Source organism: Morchella importuna (assembly GCF_003444635.1).
Source record: "Morchella importuna strain M04M26 chromosome Unknown Morimp01GS058, whole genome shotgun sequence".
Taxonomy (NCBI): Eukaryota; Fungi; Ascomycota; class Pezizomycetes; order Pezizales; family Morchellaceae; genus Morchella; species Morchella importuna.
In genome coordinates, this window is record NW_025763455.1 from 2,584 (window position 1) to 21,032 (window position 18,449).

At 48.4% G+C, this 18,449-nt stretch overlaps 3 protein-coding genes across 3 annotated transcripts; 2 read left to right on the forward strand and 1 right to left on the reverse strand.

The window, feature by feature from the left end:
• Window positions 1–1,043: 1,043 nt before the first annotated feature.
• On the forward strand, window positions 1,044–3,289 carry LAJ45_11145 (uncharacterized protein; the record flags this gene model as incomplete). Its single annotated transcript, XM_046120655.1, has 2 exons — window positions 1,044–1,127; window positions 1,184–3,289. The coding sequence occupies 2 exons, from the start codon at window positions 1,044–1,046 to the stop codon at window positions 3,287–3,289; spliced, it is 2,190 nt and encodes a 729-aa protein (XP_045966112.1).
• A 3,091-nt stretch (window positions 3,290–6,380) lies between these two features.
• On the reverse strand, window positions 6,381–6,864 carry LAJ45_11146 (uncharacterized protein; the record flags this gene model as incomplete). The annotated part of the gene is made up of 2 exons (XM_046120656.1): window positions 6,381–6,644; window positions 6,703–6,864. The coding sequence occupies 2 exons, from the start codon at window positions 6,862–6,864 to the stop codon at window positions 6,381–6,383; spliced, it is 426 nt and encodes a 141-aa protein (XP_045966113.1).
• A 205-nt stretch (window positions 6,865–7,069) lies between these two features.
• Window positions 7,070–7,930, forward strand: LAJ45_11147 (uncharacterized protein; the record flags this gene model as incomplete). Its single annotated transcript, XM_046120657.1, has 2 exons — window positions 7,070–7,222; window positions 7,319–7,930. The coding sequence occupies 2 exons, from the start codon at window positions 7,070–7,072 to the stop codon at window positions 7,928–7,930; spliced, it is 765 nt and encodes a 254-aa protein (XP_045966114.1).
• Between the last annotated feature and the right edge of the window lie 10,519 nt (window positions 7,931–18,449).

Below are 18,449 nucleotides of genomic sequence, written 5' to 3' on the forward strand. Positions count from 1 at the left end.
GGCAAAGACTAGTGCGCAGATTGGAGAATATATACCTCCTTACATCTTGCAGTCCAAAGAAAAAACGAAAGGATATCATTTTGTTACTTATCTCCCATGGGGCTCAATGGAAAACAAAAGATAAAAAAGGGCGGACGGTGCTTGATATAGCCATCGAGGATGGTAGCAAGGATATAGTGGAGTTATTGAGGCAAAATCTGGGTATAAATAGAGTTCGAATCTGGATGATTAGTGGCCAAGAGTCAGGTTGGATTTAGGTTTTCATTATATTTCAATTCTCCTTATTTTCGATGTTGGTATATATCGTTCATGAGGTACTTGACTTGTTTTTTGGTTTGCTGGTAGGCGTTTTTATTTCCCGTTTATTTTCTATTCTAAGTTTATAGGTGTTGGTGGTGTATAGTGTTTTCCTTTTAGGTCTGGGGAGTGTATAAGAAATATATCATATGTGTCACTTGATGATGGGAGTGGAAGAGTTCATATAGTAGGTTTTAAGCTATTTTATATTTTTGTGGTTTCAATCATTTCCGGTCCTTGAAGGGCAGCTTGGGGGTGGAATATTTGTCATCATGGTTTGTTAGTCCTACGAGAATACAATATCTGTACCCACATACCTACGTACGAAGCCCCAGGGTTAGGATGAAATACAGAGGTAGAATACATGTAGCTAAGTCTACGCGATAAAGTCAACCTCTATGTAAATATATTTACCAAGGCATATTACTTCTAAACTTTAAAACATGTCTTGGCATTTCATGTCATATCTACAATACCGCAAAATCTCAGGAATAACGAATCGAACTGGACTGGAATATTGTGCTTCGGATTGGTCAAATGCTTGTTGAGCCTCAATCCGACAGACCTAAAGCGTAACTTTTGGTCGCCTTGACCAATGGGTAAGTGGTATTCCAGCCCAGTTCGATTCGTTATTCCTGAGATTCTGCGGTAGTACATCGCAGCTTTAATTGTTATTATGTAAGGCGGGGAAACCCACTAGAGCCTCAAATTGAACCTAAGCTTCTACATAGTAACCTTCAAATACAATGTCAGCAACCTCTGAAGACGAGGCCCGAGCCTCATCGCTTGCTATCAAATCCCTCGAATATCTCAAAAGCGGCAGTCACGATGCAAGCACTCCTACCCACACAATGCGGGAAAAAATCATCTAACCATTAGCATTCAGGACGCAATCCGCTCCTTGCGTGAGGCCCTCTCCTTAGCACCTCGTAACGAGACAGTGCTACACGCATTCCACGATTTTCAGAAAGACCAGAATGTTCCTCCAGTTTGGCGACTTTGCCAGAAGCTCGTTGTTGAATCATCGCCTGATGCGGGCAAAGAAGTGTTAAGGGCATTGAAAGATCCAAACCTGAGTTTACAGCCTTCGACAGCTACTGAATGTCTTGAATTGCTTCTCGCACATGCCGATACTATTCCCTCTCCTGAAGGAGGTGAAGCAGTGGGCGGCATTCTGAAATCTAGTAGAGGCGGGAGGGAATATCTGGCCGACCTACTAGAGAGAGATGCTGTTTGGGTGTTGAATAAATTTATGGGGCTCGGGGGAGCTGCCGTAGATGGGCTCGTAGTGGTGCTGCTAGACCCTGCGGCTTGGAAGGTGGTAGAAAAAAAGAAGAAGTGCTTGAGAGAGTGTTTTAAAGCCTTCCTCGAGAACTTGAAGCTTCGAGAGAAGGATAAACAATTAGCAACTGTAAGATCAGTTGCAAGGTTACTCGCAGCACATGCAGACGAGCTGCATTCTTTCGTAGGGCAAGAAGGATTAGAGAGATTGCTGGAGATGTTGGATATAAATTCAGCAGAGGATTTGCGATCTCACGCTACACTAGCAACAGCAAAGTTTGTGGAGGCCGATGAAGCGGTCGCGGCGAGTATGCTGGGGAGGTTTATGCTTTCTCGGTTAACTGAAGACTCAGACGACGACCTCCGGATTGCGTTTTCGGCTGCGGCTGCGATATTTCCGCTTGTGCCAACAGTAGCAGCACAGTTGTTCATGACCGATGGATTTGTCGAAGGGGTTGTTCCGAGCCTGCAAGGTCGCCCGGGGGATGTTGAAAAAGCGGCGCTGGAAATGATGAATGCGGCATGTGTGGATAAGAACTGCAGGGCTGCTGTCGCTGGGCAATGTGAGGGCTACTTGGAGGCGGTGTCAAAAAGTACAGAGGGTATAGGGAAAGCCATCGCTTCCACAATTCTTGCAAAAGTACGATTTGGCGTCGGAGAGCCAGGGACTTTGCCAAAAGGGATTGATGAATTGGCAGCGGTGTTCAAAAATATGATACTGCAAGAGGACGCCGACTCACGACATTCATCGGTAGAAGGCCTAGCATATGCCACACTCAAAGCATCAGTCAAACAATCTCTCTGCAAGGATAAAGTATTCGTCAAGAATCTTCTAGAAACAATAAAGGACACTTCCAGCAAACCAACAGTAATGTTCGGCGGTTTAACTGTCATAAATAATCTTACATCATACCTCCCTCCATTGTCAGAAGAGCAGAAGAAAGTCGCCCAGCTCAAGAATTATGCGAACGCTACCCCCAAAGCCAAGACAGAGCCTGATGTAGGCGACAAGGACCCTGCTGTAACAGAGCGCTGTAAAATACTTCTTGAAGCCGGTGTTGTTCTGGTTCTTATTGCGTGCTCCCGAAAAATTTCGCAGAATGCTATTGCAATTGTTACCAACATTCTTTTATCACTCAGTCAACACCAGAAACATCGTGGTCTTATTGCACAGCAAGGAGGGGTCAAGCTTCTACTCCAATTCTATCCAGCGGTAACAGGAGATACGTCTCAAGATAGGCAGATAAAACAGACATGCTCGCACGCAGTTGCGCGAGTTCTAGTCTCCACAAATCCGTCACATGTATTCTCATCGCAACTTCCAGTGGCATCAGCTGTGCGTCCGCTCCTGGCACTGCTAGATAACTCAGATGATCAACCCACCCTTCTTCCGGTCTTTGAAGCACTTCTTGCACTTACAAACCTCGCTTCAACTGATGATTCCACTCGCGATCTTATCATCCGTGTTGGCTGGCAGAAAATCGAAGAGACCATGCTCTCATCAAATGCAATGGTTCAGCGTGCCACTGTTGAATTGGTTTGTAACCTCATGGCATCCCCAGCCGGAGTTGAAAAGTTTGCAGACGGATCCAAGAGTGCTGGTAATAGGCTTCATATCCTCCTAGCCCTAGCAGACTCGGAAGATCTAGCAACTAGACGAGCAGCAGGAGGTGCATCACCTCGCCGAGGTGAGTTTTTGCAACCTTGTTAAAAATATTCGCCTACATAGTATGTTTCCCGGTTTTTTGGGATAAGGCGTTGAAGCATTATAATAGGGAGAGAGGGTTTTTTTGTGGATATAAGTTTTTTTTAGCAAGGACAAAAACAAATGAAAGCAGTGATGCAACATAAGAAGCAGATGGGGGTCATCGGTATTACGCGTGCGTTCTGAGTTCATTGATGAGAGGAGCTTTCCGTTTCAAGTGGTGGAAGAGGGGCAAATGACGGAGGCGTTTGAACCGCATGGTTTGGGGAGAAGAGGATTAAGACGGCGTGCTTTATGTAAAGGATAAGCTCCCCCCTTTGTATAGCTCCATTACAGAGCATACTATATATATATCTTTTGCGACATATAGACTATGCTAGAGGATATCGTTATTTTCAGAGGCTGTATGCGTCAACGAGCAGAGAATATCTAGGTTGACTATAGGTTTTCGATTTTATTGCTCATAAGGCAGCTATCCGCGTCGCCAAAGGTATTTATTTGTGTACTTTCCACGCTTTTGCCAAACTCCGTTATCGATCCTCTTGATATCCCTCCACAAAGGTCGCCTCTCGCTTATATAGAGAACATAGAGCCATGGGCTTAAGAAAAATAATAACAGGCCTTATCTAAGAAACCACTTTATCAGCGTCTCCATAGTTCTTACTCTCTCTCACGTATTAAGGTCAGTTGTGAGGGTTTCGCGACTTGAGTTGACTATAGTACCGATCGTGGCAGAATACTCTCTTGAGTTCATAGACCAGGCTGTCGTTCCCGAATTGGGAAGCCAACAATCTCATATACTTTAGCTCCAATCCAACTATAGGCAGTATAAATCGATAGGTCCCTCCTATGTTTGAGTGCCTGAAGTTAGTGACGAATGCTATCTACAGGGGATACCGGGGTCGATTTAGCTCTCCCCGTAGACGTCTCTCTCAGATAAGCTCGCGCTGCAACGAATTGTGTGCTCTCCATGATATATACGCTTATGGTTTTGTTCGCCTACGCTGCGTAGTATAGTGAGCGGCTTATATAGTATCACTCAATACTACTTATCTTTGATGACCTTCATCCTAACACGATGGACTCGCAATCTAATCACGTGAAGAATGAGCTGGGCGCGCTATTGCATACACCAAAAACTGAAATTAGTCACTCGTGAGTGATCGCTTGAGTTTATGGTGACTAACCGGGACTTTAATAGAGCACATAGTGTGATACTCTCGGAACTCCACTAAAACCTACCAGCGATGTACCTCAAACAAGTCGAACTAAGTGTACTCGGGAGAAGATGATAATGGCAGAGCTCCGGATGCCACTCCATTAACAACACAGTTAAATTAATTCGCGTCGTGCTTAATTAACATGTCTCATATGTCCTTCTGCCGCATTGAGTGAGGTCACGCAGTATTTGCGTGAGTGATGCAGCGTTACTTCAAGGAGCGGCTGGTTTCTCTGTATTTTTGGAGAGAAGTAAGTGAGGATGGACAAATTGAATGTAATTTGTTGTGTTTGGAGGGGAGGTAAACGGCTACATATAGGAGAGATCCACCACTTTGGGCTGTGGATGCATAAAATATTGTTAAATTAGCGTACTTCGAACCTATATGAACATTTCCTCCTCGTTAGTTTTCTCTATTTTCAATATTCAGCTCAACCTACTAACTTACTCGTCTAACTACTCTCAGTCATCCACCCTTGAGCTACCTCGACTATGCCCGCAACGAGCTCTTCATACTTATCTTCCCCCGCTTCCTTCACCTCCGGTGACCCCTGACGGCGTTGCCTATTCTGGTGGTAGTTCATTGTCATTCAGGCATTGGCACACTGTTTCTGTAAGCGGCTAATTTGTGCGCAATCTAGCCGACCTTCTCACTGCCTCCGCCGCATCTCGAACTCCCTGTTCCTACCCCCTTGTCCATAGTCTCCTCCAACACCAGACGTACGGTAAGCTGAACTTCACAGCAAGACCCTCCCCTTTTATCCGCCTCACACTCCTCCTCTCCCTCACCCCAGCATCTACCACCTTCCCTGCTTAACATTCCACCCTCGCATCTCGTGACTTATTGCAGCAACCAAGAGACGAGTCAGGATACTCCAGCTCGGGCCGAGACTGCAATTCTCATCCTCGATCAACCTCATTTTCACTAACGTCGTCAGAACGAACGCCTGACCTTCTGCCGCGATGCGCTTGACACCGTAGCCACCAACTGTGCGTGAGTGTTCGAATACGTGTTTTCCTTCGCTCCTAATTGTGTTTTTGTGTTGTGCGTAGAGGTAAGTTGGTGTAAAATATACGGTTGTAGAATTAGATTGGCAGTCTATTGGCATGGACGGTGGATGCGGCTGCACGCGGGAGGTGGTCGTACTTAACAAATCCAGGGAGCTGTGGAATTGTGTAGTATGCTGGAGGAAGGTTGTGGAGTGAAGGCGTGTGTGTAATATATGAGGGTTTCATCTTGGAGGAATTAGTTGTAATTTGATTCCTTCGTGTGTGAAATGGTGTGTGAGGATGGGAGGGGATGGAGGGAGGGAGTAATGGTCCCTTTCATCAAAAATTCAATGGAATGAGGGTGCAAGATGTTCACCGGATAAAGGGTTCAGTGTTGGAGTGTTGTTATGGGGGGCGAAGGTTTGTAAAGCTTTCTCTTCTATGATTGGCTTATAAATCATCAGTACTTTGGGACCGTGATCTTGCAAAGACCTGAGCGAGGACTCAAAGCTTCATTATATATTCTACAGTTGTGATATGTCTACGATCTGAGCTAAGCACCTTCTTCGTTATCTAGATATACTATAAATCGCGTTGTATGATATAATTTGGACTATCTTTATATACGTCCATCTAAGCAATGCGCGCTCCCTCTGCGGGAATAGGTACAGAACAAGTACCCCCCTGCCTTCCCACGCACAACTCCCAGGCATTTAGAAAAGTTGGATCCGGTATTCCGAAAGCGGTGATCTGTGCTGGTTTAATCAAGTATCTTCACAGGATCCTTAATTGAATCGTGGCCTTAGATTATAAACCCCCACCATTATATTAACCTTCAATTTGCCGGAGCATTTGACCCATCCTTAATTCACGCATCGAACGCTTCCTCTATCTTGCGTCCCATGTCATAGGCTTTAGCCGTGCCGTTAGTCGACTCCCCGTCGCGTGACCATTCTTCAGCTCCACATCTGCCTCCACTCCGACCCCCGCCTCCATCCCCGCCTCCACCGCCACCTTGACCTCTCCCTCTACCTCCACATCCACCCTCGCCTCTACTTCGACCTTTCCCTCTACCTCGACCTCCACTTCCACCTCCGCCTCCATTTCCACGCACCCCCTCTCCCCCATCGAACCCTTCCACCTCACAACGACCTTCCACCCTCACTCCGTCACGCACCCATCGCCCACGCACCCTCCCTCCCTAAGCCACCCCTCCACCCCACAACACTCTCAAGCCGGCACCTGGACCGACACTCGACCTATCGGCTCCGGCGGATTCGGCGTCGTCACTCTGCAAACCTGCAGCGACCGCGGGGGCCAGCTCCGCGCCGTGAAAAAACTCCCGCTGGGGATGCGCGGCATAGACTATCATCGCGAGCTGAGGTCGTTGGCGACGTTATCTGATGTATTTACAAAGTCCTTTTTTTTTCTTTCAACTTTTTCTTTTTCTTTCTCTTTTTCTTTGTGAAGAACGAGATCGAGACTAATGCGGGAAGGGGGGCGGGGGTACATAGAGAGCGGACATATTCATAAACTTCCTCGGCTGGTACAGCAATACGGATTTTGTTTATATAGCGATGGAGTACCTGCACCACGGCGACCTAGCAGAGTACATCCAGACAAATCCCGTCGGGGCACATACCAACGCCCGCGCACTAACCATGCAGTTGCTGCGCGGGCTCGATATCCTGCACAAGCGCAAGATCTGCCATCGGGACCTTAAGCCACCCGTACATATCCCCTCTCCCCACCTTCTATCCCCCTTTCCACATCTCTCACACCTACTAACCACCCCCTCTGTCTGTGTGTGGATCCGGATATGACAGAATGTGCTCCTCGTCACCCTTGACCCCATCCGCGTCAAAATCACCGACTTTGGCATCTCCAAGCAAATGGCCGGCACCCAGCTCCGCACGCGCTGCGGGACATCGGGGTATGTCGCGCCAGAGATCATGGGATTTATCCCGCGCCCGGGCGGGGACTACACGGATGCGGTGGATATGTGGGCGCTTGGCACGATACTGCACGAGTTGTTTGTTGGCGTGATTCCTTTTGCTGAGCAGGAGGAGGAGGAGGAGGAGGAGGAGGAGGAGGAGTACGAGACGATGGTGAGTGAGAGTGCGGTGCATGTGATGCAGGTGGATAGTTATATGCTGCATAGATATTGCAGTGGGTTGATACCGTTCCCGGAGGAGCTGTTGGTGCAGAGGGGGGTGGGGAGTGAGGCGAGGGAGCTGGTGAGGGGGTTGTTGGCGCCGCAGCCAGAAAGGAGGTGGGGGGTGGAGAGAGCGCTGGCGAGTATGTGGTTGGTGGGGGGTCTGGGTCGGGGTAGGGCTAGGGGTAGGGGTAGGGGTAGGGTGAAGGGTGGGTGGAGGAGAGGGTGGGGGAGGAGCTGTAAGGCAGGTTGGACAGTCGGGCTGGGCAGATGTGGTGCTTGATTTGTGAACTGGCTCGTGGATTGCGAGGCAGGTTGCGCGTTAGCATAACTTGCTGGCCGTGTAGATGTCGGGGGTATGTGTTGGTAGGAGTTTCTGGCCTGGAACGTCCTTCTAGAGAATGTACCTAGCTACTTAGTCCTATCTACATTCTCATAGAATCCTATATATCCCGTGCATATATATGGATAGCCCTAAGAAGAAATAACCAACTCCTCTCCTCCAGCAAAGCTCGAGACACAAATACAATAGTACAGCGACGGTGAGGTTTTGATGCTCACTGAATTCAAGAAGGCGAAATGGGCAGAGACAGAAAGGCCGAGCAGTATATTTGCCTTTTGCGGTGGTGTCGTCGCTTGGGTTGATCTGTTTCTTTTTTCTTTCTTGTAACAATCTGCTCGGTGGAAGAGTTAGCGGCCGGTTTTCGGCAAGTGCCTGGTGAAGGGTTCACGTGTTGGGGGGAGCTTGGTGTATACATGTATACATGTAGATATGTATCTACACGTATCTCTATTACTTTAGGATGACAGAAAGGGCTTCTAACATCATGACACCTCTATAATACTCCTACTAACTACATACATCTACTGGATACATATACTTCATCACAACTTCGCTCCTCCCTATAGCTACATACTTGTATTTACATGTATCTACAATCCCTACATGTATGTATATACGGCCCACTACCCCTAACCCACTCCACGCCACGCACCTGCATATGCGTCTCGGGTCCGGCCCGGCCCGGGCGCAACCAAGGAAAAGCGGGGAAAGCTTTGTTGAACGTCGCAGCTTGCCAAAGTACTTATGAGGCAGCGGTGATGTAATATATATTGCTGACTTTTTTCTGGCAAAGCTACCGTAAAAACTCGATAGGTGAGCCCGGCCTCATCTATTGAATCCGAGCTCTCTGATTGGTTGCTTTACGTTTCTCTGCTGTTATTCACCTTATATTTTGGGTTTAGGCCCGGGCCCACCTATCGAGTCTTTACGCCGGTACCCACCTGGATATATTGGGATGTTATGGTTAGCCATTGGATTTGGGTTAAGGTTGTCATGGCGGAAGGATAGACGTTTCCATCATGTCACTCACCCGAGCACCCCCCTCACCACCACCACAGCTGATGATGGGGAGCATCCGGGTAAGTATACAGTGGAAACGTCTATCAGTTATGATTATTATTGTGAACTGTGGATAATGGAATGGGGAAACGCCCCCCCCCTTTTCTCTCTCGTTTTTTCGCATAGAGTGAATGCTACAAAGTGCACTCTCTGCCAGTGCATTTTGCTGCGTAAATCGTTAAGGTTACGGTTAGTTACATTGGTGTCATCCGGAAATTTGGTACACCGTTCCAGCAAGGGGCGAGCTGAGCGGCGAAGGAGGTATTTATACTATATACCTTGCCGGGGATGTGGTTCTTGGGGCTCGTTTGAATAGAACCCAGATGAATCTAGAGAGTTGAACATATGGGATTTAGCTTGAGCATAGCTAGCTCTGGAAGGGCAGGTAAATTGTAGACCTTGCTGTAAAGTTGGGGCAAGTGGGTGGCGGATGGGAGAGGGGGTTGGTTTTTAGTACAACCAGGTGGATGGAGGGGAATGGTCGATATGGATATACATATGTCTGAGGGTTCGAATAAGTCATAACGAGTCTACAAATGTTGGAGGTCGTGCAGTTGCAGTGTCAAGAGGAACCGAGCCAGGCCTAAGTACGACTAGAAGAATTAATGCCCATTTCGCTTAAATAACCGGAAACTAGCCTCGCAAACAAGCCTACTACAACCAAATTTTGAAAGTACCGCCCTTGACCGCGTATTAAACTCCCAGACAATACAACTACAGAGAATCATAAAACACAAATTCCTTGTCTTGTTCCTCTTATGTTTATGACGTAAAGCGACGTTGAAGTTGCATTCCCATACAAATTTTGGTTGCAACTTGCAAAACAAATTTCCAGTTATTTTTAACGAACATAGTGTAACTGTTACAGGAGCTACGGAACGCTGTCCTAGAGGCGTAGGACAGTGAGGAATATGAGTGACGGGTTGTGATACGAGGACGGTCGGGTAACGAAAGGACAAGCATAGAAAGGTATCGGGTAGTGTGGGGGCACGCGGTGTTACCACACTAGTATTATACTATTATGACGGCACGCTTACTATTGGGTGTCTCACCCGAAATAGAATAGGAAGCGGGGCTTACGGCTGTAGGCTGTTCTACTTAGGGAAGTAGGTCTAGGATAATAGTATGGTACAGCCCGGTGACTGGCAATTGCAAGGTTCATGGTTACGTATCGGAATTAGAATGGAGGACGGAACTATGCGGGGGCGCTTTTCTATCTGGGTTATCTTCGGGAGCATCATCTTATTCTATTATCGTTGTATCAGTTAGTATTAGAAAGCGGGCCTTGGCATAGGTTCCAACATGTATAAATAGGTTCCAACATGTATAAATAGGGCAGGATTCTCCGAAGACTTGGGGGTATCATCAGCCATCAAGTCAAGGGAATCCGGTTTACAATATCATCAGTTAAACGCTACAGAATTATTGCTTAGCACTGGCCATTTCCCCAAACACTATATTGTACCTTATCCCTAACTTTTACTCTTTACCTATCACATAAACCACCAAAGTCTCGATAAGACAACTACTCGCTTAAACCAATACTCTGAGTATTTTGCTTAGTGGCGGATAGTCACCGTGCTCTCAGTAGAAGAATAAGCGCTTAGTCTATTAGAAAGATCAAGGTACTATATGCACCCCCGAGTGGCAACAGCAGCCATCAACAACTACCTTTGCGCTACATCCTTCATCGTACGAAGAGGAAGCGCCGAACATCTATACTGCGGGTACCTCCATTATACAGGTTTCTTTACAGAAGCAGGAACCACCGCTACCTTCGAGGAACACGACCCCGAAATCCTCAACTACCCAGAACTCTTCCCAATCAAGATCACTCTCTCGCAGCGGTCTTTCGGACTTGCCCACCCAGCCCCCTGGTTCATTGCTCAACCTTGGTGCAGAAGACAACCACAGCTCAAACTCGAGCAGCTTAGCAATGTCAAGGGCTCATCAGCAACGGTCGGAGGAAGACTACAACCTGGAGAGCTCAATCGCCTTGAGAGATCGAGGTATATTGGAAACCCAGGCCAAGAGGCGCCACAGGAAAGAGAGAGATGTGCCGATAGGCTCCCTCTTCGCATTGACGAGGCAGGAAGAATCATATGGGCAAGCGAGGAGGCGGCAGGTAGACCACAGGGAGTTCTCTCCCTACGTCACCCCCATCAGAGAGAGATCCTCTACTCAGAGGCCTTCGGTACCTCAGGTAATGGACGACGACGAGGATACCAACATGGACATAGAGGAGCGACGAGTGGAGAATCCTTTTGGCGATCTCATCGGGCAAGAAGTCCAGCGACAAGGGGCTCCAGTAGTGCAGCAACTCAGCCGCGGGATCGAGGAACTCAGCATGCACGTGCGAGATATTCCCATACTCCGGGAACTCACCTGTCAGCAGCAGGAGTACACCAACAAGATCGTCGAGGACCTCCACGCCAAATTCGCTGGGGACAGAGCCGAGCGAGATAACCAGCTCAACCAGGTCATGGCTCAGCTACGAGCGGAATCCACCGCCGCTACCAGCAACCTCGGTCAAGTCCTTGGGCAGATCGTCGAAGCCACTAGGGCACATCAGGAGAGGCAGGAACGGCAGGATCAGCACATAAACGCACTGACCAACTTTGTCCAGCAACTCCCAAAAGAAGGCCAAGTCCAGCTACCCGCGGAGGTCACGGCTGCCCTGGAAAGAATGGAGCGTGACAGACAGGCCGCAATGGAAGACCAGTTCGCAGGTACGAAGAAAAACCTGGAAGAGATAATCGAGCAAATGCGGGCAGCAGCCAATAGAACGGCCGCAGCCCCCGAAGGCTCAGGAGGCGGAGGCGTAATACCCCCCCAACCTCCACAGAACCCCCCTAGCAATGCCGGAGAGAGACCGGAAGGATCAGGAAGCCAACCCCCCATGCCCCCTCGCTCCGACACAAGGGGAAGTCAGCAAAGTGAGCAGGGAGGCAGGGGAGGCAATGGCAATAATGGCAATGGCGGAAACCGCGCAAGACCTCGAGACCCATCCCCCTCCGACTCATCTAGCTCCTCCGATTCAGAGGACGATCGTCGAGCACGTGAACAAAGGCGGAGAAAACGGGAGGAGCGAAGGCGCCGTAACAGGCAGCAAGAGGTAGACCTCGTGCACCCGCCTCGCGCCACGACACGCCAAAACAGGCAAAGATCCCTTCTCCGGAAAGGCCGACGAAGATGTGCGACACTGGATCGATCAAATGGAAGTCTTAATTGAACTTCAAAGGAAAGTCCGGTGGGATGATCAGACCAAAATCCTGTGGGCATCACTGGAACTTACCGGGAGTGCGGCAAAATTTTGGCGAAACTTCGTGGAACGACTATCGGTGGACCCCAGCATCGGGACATAGGAAAATTTCAAAAACGAATTACGGATTCAATACGGTAATCGAACCAGTCAAGAGCAAGCCAAGCAGAAGATGGATAGGCTCCGTCAAACTGGCATGATCGATGACTACATCAATGAAATGCAGAATCTGGAATGGGACGCAAGGGTCGGACCCATCGTAATGAAGTCCATGATCCTCACAGGAATAAACTCCTCGCTGGAACAACGCCTCTCGAATGCAATCGAGGAACCAGAAGATTTCGCGGAATGGCTGGCATGGGTTAGGAAGGTTGGACGCAAGGATCACGAGGTGAAAGCACGAAAAGAAATTTTACGTGGCAAGGATGTCGTGAAACCCCGGGAGGAAAAATCGGAACGGCGAGAATCGCGCAACCCCGCACCTCGGAAAACTTTCTCCACGCCCGCGCACAACTCCAAGCCCTCGGATGACTTAGGTGTCAACAAGGACGAAAAGGAGAAATGGCAAAAGGAAGGAAAATGCTTCCGCTGTGGAAGAGATAACGATTTTGCAAAAGATTGCGTGGCGACGAGTAAGGTCAGGTTAACCGACCTGAAGAGAAAACGAAATCCTTCCGGAGGAAAGGACCACGGAAGGGAGGGTGAAAAGAAGCGGAAATTGGGCCCCCAGAATGAGGCATTTAGGGCAAGGATTACAACCTTGGAGGAGCAAAATTGATTGGGTATTTCTATTTTTCGGTATCTCATGTTGCGTTGCGGTTTCTTTCTATTTTTGGGTCACGGAAACAAGGTTTTTATGTATTACGGTTATTCTTATGGGTTGGCTACGGGATTTTTCTATATTTGTTTTGTTACACGCGCGGAAATTCAATTCTCTTTACACACACTCTGAGGATGGGGTTACACCCCGAAACGCCTGGTGCGTAAGTGTTGTACCATGATCTTCATCAAACAACTCAAACTCTCTATATAAACCCCCTCACCCGCGCTCAACAGAAAGAACCATCGAACCAACCCACACCCGAAACCAATACCAAAACCGCTTATAAAAGCCAACATACTAATATGTCTTCCAACACACAAGAAACTCGCCTCGAGATCGAGATCTCTTGGGACCACCCCGCCACTAGTACCAAACATGACGCAACAGTCAACGCACTCCTAGACAGTGGCACGGAGGATTGGATTATGTCCTGGGACTGTATCCACCGTGCGAAAATACCCACTCAACCTCGACCAAAGCCTCTCATTATCAGACAGGCTGATGGTACCCCTATGCCCAATTCCGGCACCCACATCACTCAACCTCTTACCCTCCACATCCGCAACCATCGAGATAGGGCTATCACCTGCGAGGTTGGCTCGTTTGCAGGAGAGGACCTCGTCATACCACATCGATGGCTCAAGGAGCATCAACCAACCATCCATTGGGGACGCAACACTGTTAGCTTCCATAGCAACAACTGTATAATCAATGGATGTTTCGTATCAGTCGAAGACACATACGACCAAGACCCAGAAGAGCTGGTCATCAGGCTGTTGAGGGCGTCACCCAAGAAGCAGATGACGATCGAGCAACACCCCTTTTGGGCAAGAGCATCGGTAAACGAGGCTCTCGTTAGTGCTATACCGATGGAGTTTCAGGAATACGCCGACGTGTTCTCCAAGGAAGGAGCCGCTCGACTACCTGATCACTCTGAATGGGATCATACCATTCCTCTCATAGAAGGAAAGCAGCCTCCGTGGGGACCGATCTATTCACTCTCTCCACCCGAAGACAAGGCACTCCGGGAATACATGGACGAGAATTTGCCCTCCGGCAAAATAGTCCCCTCCAAGAGCCCAGCAGCGGCACCCGTCCTGTTCGTTCCGAAAGCTAATGGCAAGCTTCGGCTATGTGTCGACTTTCGTGGCTTGAATGGGATCACGATCAAGAACCGTTACCCACTGCCGCTCATGAATGAGCTGGCCGACGCAACGAAAGGAGCACTCTATTTCACGAAAATAGACCTGAAAAATGGCTATAATCTGATTAGGATTGCTAAGGGCGAAGAATGGAAAACCGCTTTCCGAACAAAATACGGCCTCTTCGAATATAAGGTAATGCCTTTTGGCTTGACCAATGCCCCTGCGTCGTTTCAGGTCATGGTCAATACCATATTCAAGGATCTGCTAGATCGAGGCGTAGTAGTTTACTTGGATGACATCTTAATGTATTCAAAGACTAGAGAAGAGCATACGGCTCTTGTACGGGAGGTTTTGGAGCGACTGCAACGACACCATCTATACGAAAACCTCGAGAAAACGGAATGGTATCAACAGGAAGTAGAATTCCTGGGATTCATACTATCAGGAAAAGGGAATCGTGTATCACCGAAGAAAGTCCAAGCGATCGAGGGTTGGTTAGCCCCAACCAAGGTCAAGGAACTTCAGTGCTTCCTCGGTTTCGCCAATTTCCTAAGACGGTTTATCCACAGATATTCTGAGGTTTGCAGACCCATGACCGATCTCCTGAAGAAAGGTGCCGTATGGAAATGGGGCAGGGAACAGCAAGATGCGTTCGACGAGCTCAAGAGGAGATTTACGTCCGCTCCAATACTCCGACACTATGACGAACACCGCGAAGCAATCGTGGAGACTGATGCGAGTGACTGAGCTGAGGCCGCCGTACTCTCTCAGGTGTTCGAGGACGGTATTCTACATCCGGTAGCTTACCACTCTCGCAAGTTCAACGAGGCAGAGGTCAACTATGAGATCTATGACAAGGAGATGCTCGCAATAGTTTCTGCTCTCTTGACTTGGAGACATTGGCTGGAAGGGACGGACATCCCTATCCAGATACATTCGGATCACCAAAACCTGCAGTATTTCACAACGACCAAGAAGCTGTCGAGAAGACAAGCCAGATGGGCCGAGAAGATAGCACCTTTTCGCTTCAAGATCCATTACCGACCAGGCGAAAAGAACGGCAAGCCAGATGCACTCACAAGGCGTCCGGAGTTCGCGATGGAAGGGGGAGTAATGCGTAAGCAGCCCGTAAAACAGCTACTCAGTGCAGAACAGTTTGTCAGAAAATCACGGACCAGCGTAGAAACTGGGTCCAAAGTGATTGGCAATCCCGAAAAGGAATGGAATCAGTTGGATCAGTGGTACAACATACCAAGCGTAGAGCTGCCTCAGCCACTACAGGGTTGGTATGAACAGGAAAGACGATGGGTTCGGAGGATGGTTCCGGATGAACACCTCCCTGACTCAAACCTTGAGATCTTTGGACCATCGGAGGCTGCTATCGTAAAGATAGAGCCTGCCGCCGAATGGAGTCCCGATTCGAATGACCCCACCCACGATGGTCGATGGGTAGTACCGGGCTACGCGGTCAAGCAGGTCATCGAGGAACATCATGATCGACCCGTAGCGGGGCATCTAGGAAGGGATAAAACCCTTGAGTTGATCGATAGGAACTACTGGTGGCCAGGAATGTCCACGGACGTAGCCAACTTCGTCAAGACTTGCGATATATGTCAGAGAGCCAAGCAACGTCGGAGACACTTGTCACTCCCTCAACCCCTAGAGTTAGCCACCACACCTTGGACTGATATCTCGATGGATTTCGTAGTAGAAATGCCTAAGGAGAAATCAGGATTCCGCAACGTGTTGGTAGTCGTGGACCGTTTTACGAAAATGGCTCATTTTATTCCAATGATGGGAATCAATGCGGAACAGACCGCTAACGCATTTGTCAAAGACATCTGGCGTTTTCACGGACTTCCTAGGAGCATCGTCTCAGACAGAGGAACACAGTTCGTATCAGCATTCTGGACGGCAGTCACGGAAAGATTGGGGATTCGTAGGAGACTCTCCACCTCATTCCACCCGCAGACCGATGGCCAGACAGAACGGACCAACCAGCATATGGAGGGTTATATTTGGGCATATACGGCAGGAACAGGCAAGAAGTGGAAAGACCTGTTACCCATCTGCGAATACGCCTACAATAATGCGAAGCACACGTCGACGGGACAATCGCCGTTCTACTGCAATTATGACTTCCACCCCCGAACGGATTGGCCTACGGATGCAGAGATTGAACGTTTAGATGCCAATGGGAACAACTACTTGGACGAGATCATCACGGCTCATGAGTTAGCGAGAGACACGCTACAGAAGACGTTCGATAGGATGGCGTCAAAGCCAGGGCCAGCAGCACAGCGGTTCACTATCGGTCAGAAAGTCTTGCTAGATACTCGGAACCTAGGAGGATACTCCAAGTGGACAGATAAATTTACAGGACCATTCACGATCTCAGCGGTGATAGGCAATCGGGCTTACCGCCTTGAACTTCCGGTAGAATGGAAGGTCCATGATGTATTCCACGAGATGTTGTTGCGGCCCTATCGCGAGGACCCAGATCCCACTAGGCAGCAAAACACACGAAAACGACTAGCAACACCTGAGCCACAGGAGGCATTGGCGGATAAAAACTTCCAACCAACCTCGAACATACGACCCCATACGCGAAGTCGAGGCCCAGCGATCGATAACGAACGGGCTCACAAACGACAACGGAATAGGCGGGACTAAGCTCGATACCTTTCCCTACTCTATGACCTTTCCCACAGGGTTTTTATCATAGAAGGGTTTTAACGGTCGAGGGCGAAGTCTAGGAAGGGGGAGTAGTTTTACAGGAGCTACGGAGCGCTGTCCTAGAGGCGTAGGACAGTGAGGAATATGAGTGACGGGTTGTGATGCGAGGACGGTCGGGTAACGAAAGGACAAGCATAGAAAGGTATCGGGTAGTGTGTGGGCACGCGGTGTTACCACACTAGTATTATACTATTATGACGGCACGCTTACTATTGGGTGTCTCACCCGAAATAGAATAGGAAGCGGGGCTTACGGCTGTAGGCTGTTCTACTTAGGGAAGTAGGTATAGGATAATAGTATGGTACAGCCCGGTGACTGGCAATTGCAAGGTTCATGGTTACGTATCGGAATTAGAATGGAGGACGGAACTATGCGGGGGCGCTTTTCTATCTGGGTTATCTTCGGGAGCATCATCTTATTCTATTATCGTTGTATCAGTTAGTATTAGAAAGCGGGCCTTGGCATAGGTTCCAACATGTATAAATAGGTTCCAACATGTATAAATAGGGCAGGATTCTCCGAAGACTTGGGGGTATCATCAGCCATCAAGTCAAGGGAATCCGGTTTACAATATCATCAGTTTAAACGCTACAGAATTATTGCTTAGCACTGGCCATTTCCCCAAACAGTAACTTAACTTGAATCTGTAATGGATTAACAATATTGAGGAAATTTAGTTTGATTTCCTTGTCTATTTAGACGTAGTTTAAATGGTATATATGTTAGCAAACCTTTGTTTGGTATTGTAACCTGAGCGGAGTCTACGCTAGAAAATGTGCATGTCGAAAGTGTTGGCCCCTAGCCCAACACCAAACCCTCCCAGATTATATAGACCACATCTCTCGTTGTATCAGAAGTTCTTTTAACGTATTGTTTCGTATGATTTCAGCCTATGTACTTTTGACGGTCCGCAAAAGACTGTCGGGCTTAAACCGTCAGGCGAAATTGAAATCAACGGCACTCAAACCCTTTACTGTAGTCGTGATGAAATCGACTGATACAGCTCGACAGATGTCTTTCTAATGTATAAAACCTTTTTAGTTTACAACACTGCGGCAGTCAGGGTTAGGGTTGTAAGTTTTACAAATTCACTGGTCCGGAACCAACTCGCACTACCGAATGGATACAATACGAAAAAACGGGGTGAAATCAGTACTGTATGACTACGGGATTCAGTGAATAATACGGAACCAAACCGGCATTACAAAACGAACACCGTAGCAATGTTGTATTCTTACTGCATTTTGTACAGCGGTGGGTAATAAGTGATCAGACAGAAGGCCACCAAAATACGCGTTTGCAGGCAAAATTGTGGCTAGGTCGTCCGATGACTTAATACTCACCGCTGTACTAGCGCACTAACGGGAATAATGTAGCGAATCCATAGCCCTTTTTGGTATTATAGTAAAAGCACAGCAAATGCACAGAGAGACC